At 48.1% G+C, this 10675-nt stretch overlaps 1 protein-coding gene across 1 annotated transcript in view; it reads left to right on the plus strand.

Annotated features, from left to right (window-relative positions):
* Window positions 1-5216: 5216 nt before the first annotated feature.
* kcnd2 (potassium voltage-gated channel, Shal-related subfamily, member 2) overlaps window positions 5217-10675 on the plus strand; it is a gene marked incomplete at both ends in the record, with an annotated part of 14158 nt that continues 8699 nt past the window's right edge. Inside the window, one exon of the mRNA XM_084486332.1 lies at window positions 5217-6328. Within this exon, the coding sequence (XP_084342458.1) occupies window positions 5217-6328 (1112 nt within the window). The remainder of the gene's footprint in view (window positions 6329-10675) is intronic.

Consider the following 10675-nt stretch of genomic DNA (forward strand, 5'->3'; position numbering starts at 1 on the left):
ACACACTAGTCAACACACACTAGTCAACACACACTAGTCAACACAAACTAGTCAACACAAACTAGTCCACACACACTTGTCAACACACACTAGTCAACACACACTAGTCCACACACACACACTAGTCCACACACACTAGTCAACACACACTAGTCACCACACACTAGTCAACACAAACTAGTCAACACAAACTAGTCCACACACACTTGTCAACACAAACTAGTCAACACACACTAGTCCACACACACACACACACACACACACACACACACACACACACACACACACACACACACACACACACACACACACACACACTAGTCCACACACACTAGTCAACACACACTATTCACCACACACTAGTCAACACAAAGCACTGGTGTTGGGGGAACTCTTGCAGATCCTTGCATAACTTCCCAGTGCAGTAGGAGATCATTAATCACATGCTGACTCGCTGACAGAGGAAGCACGCTTGCTATGCTAGGCTAGCAAGTGGTGTTGAGTTATCATATTATTTATTAAGGTGCATATAATTACACAGGAATGAATAATGCATGGGTTCATCTCCAGTTGTTTTTTACTCAAGTAACGGTCTCTCTCTCTCTCTCCCCCCCCCTCTCTCTCTCTCTCTCTCTCTCTCTTTATTTGCACACACACACACACACACACACACACACACACACACACACACACACACACACACACACACACACACACACACATACACACACACAGACATACACACACACACACACACACACACACACACTCACATTCTCTCTCACACACACACACACACACACACACACACACACACACTCACATTCTCACACACACACACACACACACACACACACACTCACATTCTCTCACACACACACACACACACACACACACACACACACACACACACACACACACACACTCTCATCTCTAGGGTTGTTCAGTGCCTGTAAAGCTGACCATTAAAACCTGATCCATCAATCAGATATATTGATTTTACCTTCAGTGTGAATCCTCTCTCTCACACCAACACAAACCCACCTGCTCCTTGACGATCGTTACCTGAATCTACGCTAAGTATCTCTGGACATCAGTGTCAGCCGAATGAGTAAAGGCTTGTAATATAAACGTTAGAAACAGCGCAACACTGTAAAACATAAAGCTCTTCAGGAGGGTAATGTTGTTTTTCTGCTCTGCAGTTTTTCTTCTTAAATTAACTTTAGACTGGCTCGGGTTTATTTTGAGAAGAGGTTGGGTAGATTTGTGATTCAACGTTATTGGGCCTCGTTTCCACAGACCCATTCTGTTACGTTTACATTGAGGGCATTTAGCAGACGCTTTTATCCAAAGCAACTTATAGCGACAATAAGTACATTAGTCAGAAGAAAGAGAAGCAACAATATATCGCTGTCGGTACAGTAAGGATGTTCATAGAACCAAGTGCCAAGCAGTAACAAAATAGTAACGCTAGGTTAACCCATTCCCCGTATACAACAAAGATAGCTAGGATAAGATGCTACACCATGCTAAGTACTATTTTTAAGTGCCAGGACAATGCAATTAAATTACATTTTATTTGTAGAGCCCTAATCACAGGTACCGTCTCAATCGGATTAGTGGTGCTAGGGTCAGGGGGGTGTCATAAATATATGGCAACTTATACAACATACAATAAGTGCATAGCTGTCTTCTGTGTTAAGTACCAGTCCATAAGGAGACTCACTACATCTAATGGGTCCGTAAATAAACTGAACCAACACCCTCCTCCTCATCCTCAACATGTTGAGGATGGCTCCTCCCTCGCCCCCCCCCCCCCACCTCCTCCCTCCTCCTTCTCCCTCTCCCTCCTATTCCTCCCCCCTTCAACCCCCTGCCTCCTCCTCCTCCCCTAACCTCCTCCCTCCTCCTCCCCCATCCTCCTCCTCCCCCCCTTCCCTCCCCCTCCTCCCACCCCTCTCCTCTTCCTCCATATCTCCCTCCTCCTCCTCCTCCTCCCCCTCTCCCCCCCTCCCTCCCCCTCATCCATATTGCTAATCCTCATCATGTTGACGACGAGCAGAATGCGGCACTCGCCGTAAGGTCACCTGATGCAGTACCCACCCGCAGCCAGCGTGACATCATCACGACAGCATGACATCACAACATGGCAGCCAGCGGGAGCAGCGTCAGGAATAGCTCTGTGGAGGAGGAGGGGTAGGAGGGGTAGGAGGGGTAGGAGGGGTAGGAGGGGGAGGACGGGTAGGGGGGGGGAGGAGGAGGGGGAGGAGGAGGAGAGCGAGGGAGCGAGGGGGAGAGGTGGAGAGTGAGGGAGAGAGGGGGAGAGGTGGAGAGGTGGAGAGGGGAAGGAGGGAGAGGGTGGGGAAGAGGGAGAGAGGGAGGGGGGAGGAGGGAGAGAGGGAGTAGGAGGAGGAGAGGGAGGAGGGAGAGATGGAGGAGGAGGGGAGGAGGAGGTGGTGGGGGGGTCTGGACCGTATGTCGCGGTCCTGTCCCTCTCAGCATCGAGCGCATGTTTTTCCAAAACAGCCTAGTGGGGGGTGCCGAGTGGGGGGGGGGCCTTGGAGCGACACGCTGCCCCAAAAGACGGAGGATTTGACCGCAGGAACCCAGCAGATTAATCCAGAACATCTTTTATTTTGTTGTATAAGGTGCAGTTTTAAATAGACAAATTTATTCATCCTAGAAAGGAAATGGGGTCATTTTTAAACCAACGCGTGTTCAAAGTAAGAATTAAAAAAAAGATGTACAATAATTAAATAATGAAAACAGCACATATAATAGGACAAATAATAATGTAAAGGTTGAGATTTAAAATGAACGCACGTCTCTTTAAAAGTCCACTGAAATCGATTGAATTTAGTTTTTATTGTTATTGATCGGTGACGCTCAATATATGACATCACTCTCATCAACTTGAGATGAAAATTATTCAGTACTTAAGTTAAGGGAATGTTCCGAGCATAAACTTTATTCACAAACGGAACCGGAGCCAAGCGTAACGGAACTGTCACGCTTGGCTATAGTGTAATCTAAAACAAAACACTGAAGCCTCAAGACTGAATACTAAAGACTGTTCAGACCTTTATCACATATTTCGTACACCTTATCAGTAATACTGTACTGTTTATATATATACAGTACATATATATGTATATATATATATATATATATATATATATATGTATGTATAAGGGTCAGAGAGGGAGATTCTATAGAGATCCTTTTTTCTATAGATCTGTGTAAAGGTTTGTTCGCTTCTTCTGCTTGATTATCCAATAAGTTAATGCCCCCTCCGTCCAGATATACAGGAGAGAGGGGAGGGAGGGGGGAGAGAGGGGGCGAGGGGGAGAGGGAGGGGGGAGAGAGGGAGCGAGGGGGAGAGGGAGGGGGGGAGTGGGAGGGAGGGGGAGAGAGAGAGAGAGAGAGAGGAGGGGGGGAGGGAGAGGGAGAGAGAGAGAGAGAGAGGGAGCGCAAGAGAGAGAGAGAGGGAGAGAGAGAGAGAGAGCGAGAGAGAGAGAGAGAGAGAGGGCGAGAGAGAGAGAGAGAGAGAGAGAGAGAGAGCATAATGAAGGACCAGAGTTCGATGCTCGTCCCCGCCCCCGTCCTCGTGCAATGTGCGGCTCTCAGTCGCTCCGCTGTCAGAGCGCGCTCTCCACTGCCACCGGAATAACACTTTAATCTGTATTATGATATAGTTTACAGCTTTAGCACATTATGTTCAGAGATACTTTTCTATGGTGTGGATCCACGCGTTGAGAGAGTGAGTCCCCTGATGTTCATGTTCGATTTAGTTTCTCTGGCTGATGATGGAGCATTTACTGTTTTACATCTTTCACTGTTTTCCATCTTTTACTGTTTTACATCCTTTCACTGTTTTACATCCTTTACTGTTTTACATCTTTCACTGTTTTACATCTTTTACTGTTTTGAATCTTTCACTGTTTTACATCTTTTACATCTTTCACTGTTTTACATCCTTTACTGTTTTATATCTTTTACTGTTTTACATCTTTTACTGTTGGACTCCAGTTCTTGGCCGTTTATATTTAGCATAGCCTACATTCTGACTTATATTGCCTATTTTAGGTCCAACAACGTTTGTCATGTCTACTTTCTGTAACAAATAAACTTGAATTTGTAGATGACTTGAGTTGTAGTTAACCCTAGCCCTAATACTAAAAAGAGGAGTAAGTCCTTACTGAGGAAAGAGAACTTACAGTGACCTTACATGGAGGTGAGTGTTCTGTCCACTATGAGGTCTGTCCTGGTAGTGAACTCCATCCGGTTCCGGTTAGAGGTATAAACGGCTATTTTACATGGCTGGTATTCTTCCCGCCCTTACCAAGTGCGTCGCCCGCATTCAAACAAATGTATGTGTCTTGTCGTGAAACAAAGAGCGGGAAGAACACCAGCCAGCTTTTAAAAAAAGATCCAGTAGGTCGATCAGCTGTGTCCTTATCTCCTTGTCGAAAACAGCTCTTGTTCTCACAATTAGCATAAGTGCTATGCGCAAATACCAATTAGCATAATTAAAAAGAGCTCTGATCAACATTTGAAAAGCTCCGGTAGCTTAGCAACACATTTAAGTGGTCGTAAACTTAGAACTTCCGCCGTTTCAAAAATGAAAACCAAACGACAACTTTGGTTTACGGACGGGCATTTTATATTGTTTGGATAAGCACCAGAGGCAGCAGATCCCTCGTAAAATGACAGTAATGAACACCCTGATACCTAAACCTGAAAAGAAAGCTATAATGATTGGATGCACACAATGTTTTCGGCAACGATACGAGTCAAAGTTCAATTAAGTATCTTTCGGTGAGATCAAAATCTCTCTCGCTGAGTTCTCCATTGCGTATTTTGAGTATCGTTTCTCCATTTAAAGCAACGGTACACTCGGTGCACAACACGGATCCATCACATGATTGACTGAGCTGCCATTTTGGTACTTTTCACCAACATTTTTGTAATAATTATAAATGCACACAACGAAAAAGTGCAACATGTGAAACCGCCCCGTTGCCCTTGTCATGGGAACGTTTTCCTACGATGGTTTTGACGCTCATAGAAGGAAACATAGAAGCCTAATCCCGCTCCGGTTCTTCTGCTTCTTCCCGTCCTCTCAGATCATGGCTCCTCTTCATCTTCGCTGTATCGCTCCGTAACCCCCAGACCTCCTAGAGCCCAGCGTTCCGAGCGCAGCAGCCTACGTCACCATGGCGGGCGGGGTCGCAGCGTGGCTGCCGTTCGCCCGGGCGGCCGCCATCGGTTGGATCCCCGTGGCCAGCACGCCGCTGCCCACTCCAACCAACGACAAGACCCGGACGCACGACCGCCTCATCGTGCTCAACGTCAGTGGCACCCGGTTCCAGACGTGGCGGAACACTCTGGAGCGCTACCCGGACACCCTGCTGGGCAGCTCAGAGCGCGACTTCTTCTTCCACGACGAGAGCAAGGAGTACTTCTTCGACCGCGACCCCGCCATCTTCAGGCACATCCTCAACTTCTACCGCACCGGCAAACTGCACTACCCGCGGCAGGAGTGCATCTCGGCGTATGACGAGGAGCTGGCCTTCTTCGGCATCATCCCCGAGATCATCGGCGACTGCTGCTACGAGGAGTACAAGGACCGCCGGCGGGAGAACCAGGAGCGCATCCAGGACGACGAGGAGAGCGACCAGACCAACGAGGCGGTGCCGCTGGACATGACCCTCCGCGAGCGCATGTGGCGAGCCTTCGAGAACCCGCACACCTCCACCAAGGCGCTGGTCTTCTACTACGTCACGGGCTTCTTCATCGCCGTGTCGGTGCTGGCCAACGTGGTGGAGACGGTGCCCTGCGCCAGCGCCCAGCGCCGGTCAAAGGACGTGGCGTGCGGCGAGCGCTACGCCCTGGCCTTCTTCTGCCTGGACACGGCGTGCGTGATGATCTTCACCGTGGAGTACCTCCTGCGGCTGGCGGCGGCGCCCAGCCGCTGGCGCTTCGTGAAGAGCGTGATGAGCGTGATCGACGTGGTGGCCATCATGCCCTACTACATCGGCCTGGTCATGTCCGACAACGAGGACGTGAGCGGCGCCTTCGTCACCCTCCGGGTGTTCCGCGTCTTCCGCATCTTCAAGTTCTCCCGCCACTCGGCCGGCCTGCGCATCCTGGGCTACACGCTGAAGAGCTGCGCCTCCGAGCTGGGCTTCCTGCTCTTCTCGCTCACCATGGCCATCATCATCTTCGCCACCATCATGTTCTACGCCGAGAAGGGCTCGGCCGCCAGCAAGTTCACCAGCATCCCCGCCGCCTTCTGGTACACCATCGTCACCATGACGACCCTGGGGTAGGTGCACCTCATGGTCTACCCTTGCTCGCCCCCCACACCTAAAGGGGTACACTCTCGGGTGTACACTCAGGTCTTTTCCGATATGAGAGTACTGCCTCATACGGCCGTGACTCCAGCGGTCCTATTTGGACCGATGGAGTACGTCATTCCCGTAATGTCCAAAGGACCAACTTTTCCGCTATTCCGTCATGGAAATGGAATTGATGTTGCAGACGATGCAACCTGTGCATGAAGTACTCTGAAGTACACTTGTATATTACAGAATTGCCAAGCGGGACGGTTACCTTTTGTAGATAAAGTTTATACTCAGAACATTTCCTTAACTAAGTACTGAATTATTTTCATGTTTGTGGGTGGGAGCAGCGGAGTTTCTGTGGGAAGTTGGAGGCTTGAGGTGAATGTGAATTCTGAATTCAGTTCCCCCCCTGCAAGCTAGCGTTTAGAAAAAAGAAGGCTGCTAGCTGAATAAGACCCCACTTATTTGCCAGTACAATGAAACCCATCTCAGCACATCTTTTCCTTGACAACCAACCTTAAAAGACTCCAATCTCCCAATAATTGGTCCCGACATGAAAGAGGAAAAATGAAAGACATGTAAAGTTGACAGCTTTTAGCAGCTTGCTGCTGCAGTCAGAGCGAACAGTCAGAGCGAATAGTCAGAGCAAAGGTCTGTTTGGAGGCTCAGTGGCTGCTGGGTTACAACCTGTAGCCTTTGTGTGTGTGGTGCATGTGTGGTGTGTGCGAATATTGACAATGTGTTGCAAATGGGTGTTGGGGGGGGGGGAGTAGTGTGTAAGTGTGTGTGAGGGAGTGATAAAGGAGGTGGGTTTAATGATCTGCGAGGTACAATGACCTAAGGAGCACACCAGGCAGGAATTGAACTGGAGGACATTGGAGGAGTGTGGAACGGTGGAACCGTCGGGTGTTCCTCGTTGTTCTCCTCGGCATTCTGCTGCCCGGCGATCAGCAGGCGGTAAATAAAGCTGAAGACTCTTTTGTCGGGTCGTGTAAACAACTGCACCTGTTCACACACAGCAGCTGCCTGTCCATTGTGGAGACGCACGCACAAAAACGCACCTATGCACGCACGCATGGACACACGCAGGCGCGCGCACACACAAAGACGCACCTACACATGAACGCACACACAGACACACAAGCACACAAACACGCAACTACTTATGGGCACACGGACGCACACAGACACACACAAGCACAGAAACACGCACCTACACAAGCACACCAACACGCACACACAGACACACACACACGCACCGACAAACGCACACAGGAACGCACACACAGACACACACAAACACGCACCGATGCACTCACACAAACATGCACGCACACAAACACTCACACAGTTTATTAACCATCTGAACAGCTGAACCACTCTGGGACCCTCTCTGCTCATATCACTCCTCTCTTCATTCCCTGTTGTCCTGAGATTCTGTGGGCTGACATGCCCAATGGATTTAATGGATTATTTTTGTACACACACACACACACACACACACACACACACACACACACACAACACACACACCACACACCACACACAGCCGATACTGGTTCAGTGATTATTTTAAATAGACTCACTAATGAAGTCGCCAAGAGATGCAGTGGAGTAGAAAAGATAACGTTTCTCTGTCTTTTAGCTCTGAGACTCAGAGATGATGCTCAGATCATATTGATGCACAATGCCTCCAGATGCTTTAGTGCCTCCACAATGTAGGGCAAGGCCAGGTTTATGATACACAAAGTGTGCGTGCGTGTGTGTGTGTGTGTGTGTGTGTGTGTGTGTGTGTGTGTGTGTGTGTGTGTGTGTGTGTGTGTGTGTGTGTGTGTGTGAAAACCCACACACAACAAGCTCCATCTCGGTTTAACTTCATCATTGCCTCTAACACTAAACAGAGAGACAATTAAGTTGAAAGAAACCAGTCCACATTTATATCCATGGAGGAAACAAGAGATTTGGGAAAGAAACCAAAACAAATAAATAAATAAAAAATCTCTCTCTTCCTGTCTCATGAATGAGCTCGCTGTGTCTCTGAGAAAGTACCATCAGGGTGGGGGTCAGAGGTCACCCACTGGGCCGGGGCCCGGCGGCACCTTACGTGACAACCAATTTGAAACCTAAGTCCCCGCATGTTAAGTGGCCCTCTGGCGGGTCTCCAATGTCGGCCCAGAGGGCTGCCGGTACAGGCCGGCCGGGTTGGGTTCTACCTCGAGGTGTAGGGTTCTGAGGGGACTGGTGGCCCCGGGTCCGCTCGCGGCCCTAATGAGGACAGAGGGGTCAACGTTACGTACATTTGTACACAAGATACAAGTAGGTAAACCTTAGCTGCTGGAGTTCCACCTGAGTGGCTGGCAGGAGCGTCCCTTCATGGGTTCATGGGTGAACCCTTCATGGGTTCATTAAATTCCCACACACATTATGGGTATAGCCCTTAATCACCGCCCCCTGGAGCGGTTTGAAGACCACCAGCCCCCTGGAGCGGGCTAAAGACCTCCAGACCTCTGGAGCAGTTTGAAGACCTCCAGACCTCCAGACCTCCAGACCTCTGAAGCGGTTTGAAGACCTCCAGACCTCCAGTGTTTGAACATTTTACATTTACATTTAGGGCATTTAGCAGACGCTTTTATCCAAAGCGACTTACAATAAGTACATTTGTCATAAGAAGTGAAACAATATTGCTGTCGGTACAGTAAAGATGTTCATAGAACCAAGTACAAGTACTGACAATCGCCAGGCTAACCCATTCCCTGTATACAGCAGTGATAGCTAGCTACTGCAGATGCTACACAATTAAGTACAATGAATGAATACAACATGCATTAAGTGTGTTCATTAAGTGCCAGGACGTACCAGACGTAACAGACAGGTTTGAAGACAGGTTTGAAGACCTCCAGACCTCCAGACCTCCAGACCTCTGGAGCGGTTTGAATGAGAATGAGAGGTTTGAATGAGAGCGGTAGTGAGTGAGAAGCGGTCAGTACATGAACCCTCGCCTCAGGTCTGAGGCCCTGGTTCTCTCCTGGAGAAGGACAGGGGGAGGGGTCAGGTGAGAGGGGGGGAATATCAGGAGGAGTCTGAGTATCTCGGGAACATGAAGGTGACCGGGAGCAGGAGATGGACCATCCGGAGCGATGTGGGCTCTGTAACCTCATAATCATGCAGAACAGCATTTCCTAAACTCTGGGTTGGGATCCAAAATGGGTTGGGCCCGATGCAGAGAACATCAGAACATGAGCAAAGGACTTCAGAGGGGCTTCTGGATAAATCTGTGCCGGTGTTGTTAGTTGAGTACAAGTTTAACGTTACTCGCAATTTGTTCAGTGAGTAATCAGAGCGCCCCATAACATGTAAGGAGAGACTTTCAGTCGAGATCTGGCAAAACACCAGCAGCCTATCGGATCAGATACACAGGACATATGACACCTGATATAGGGTTAGATACTCAGGATATACTGTATATATTACACCAGTGAACCCCAATTAGCGGCCCGCGGGCCATATCCGGCCCGCAGGAGCCAAATGTCCGGCCCGCGCTGACCCAGTGGCATTCACATGTAAAAAAAAAATAAAAATAAAAATATTTATTTTTTTGTTTGTTTACAGACTGATGTTATTTGCTACACATATTTAAAAAGTTTAAAACTAATGTCACATATTGTGGTATCACATTTTAAAGCTAACTAACTAAAATCTTCCTGTGTCTCTTATAGAGAGGGAGGGAGAGATATATAGAGAGGGGAAGAGAGTGGATGTGAAACACTGATCTGGATGGATGGCACCAGGCCCAATGCCCTGTTGAAGACACACTGTGCTGATGCTATTTAAGTTTTTATGTTTGGGGCTGCTGCACTGTGTGCGTGTTTGTTTGCTGGACTTTTTGTTTGCCGATGTTCCAGCGGCATCTTAATAAATTAATGGTAGGTTTTGGACAAATTTTGTTTCAAGAGAGCATTATTGTGTGACTCCTAACACAGGGTATTTTCAACTACTACTAATAATTATAGTAATGATAATTAAAGCAAAATGTGCACATAAAAATGAATTTAAAAAATTTAACGATATCTCGGCCCTTGGCGTGGCATGCTTGACCAAATTTGGCCCTTTGGCAAAACTAATTGGGGAACCCTGTATTACACCCTTATACAGGGTCAGATAATCAGTATAAACGACACCCAATAGGGTCAAATACAAAGGATACACAGTATATATGACACCCTTATAGTATCGGATACTCTATATATGACACCCTTATATAGGGTCAGATACTCAGTATATATGACACCTTATAGGGTCAGATACTTAATATATATGACACCCTTATA

This window comes from Micromesistius poutassou (assembly GCF_964030765.1).
Source record: "Micromesistius poutassou genome assembly, chromosome: 22".
Taxonomy (NCBI): Eukaryota; Metazoa; Chordata; class Actinopteri; order Gadiformes; family Gadidae; genus Micromesistius; species Micromesistius poutassou.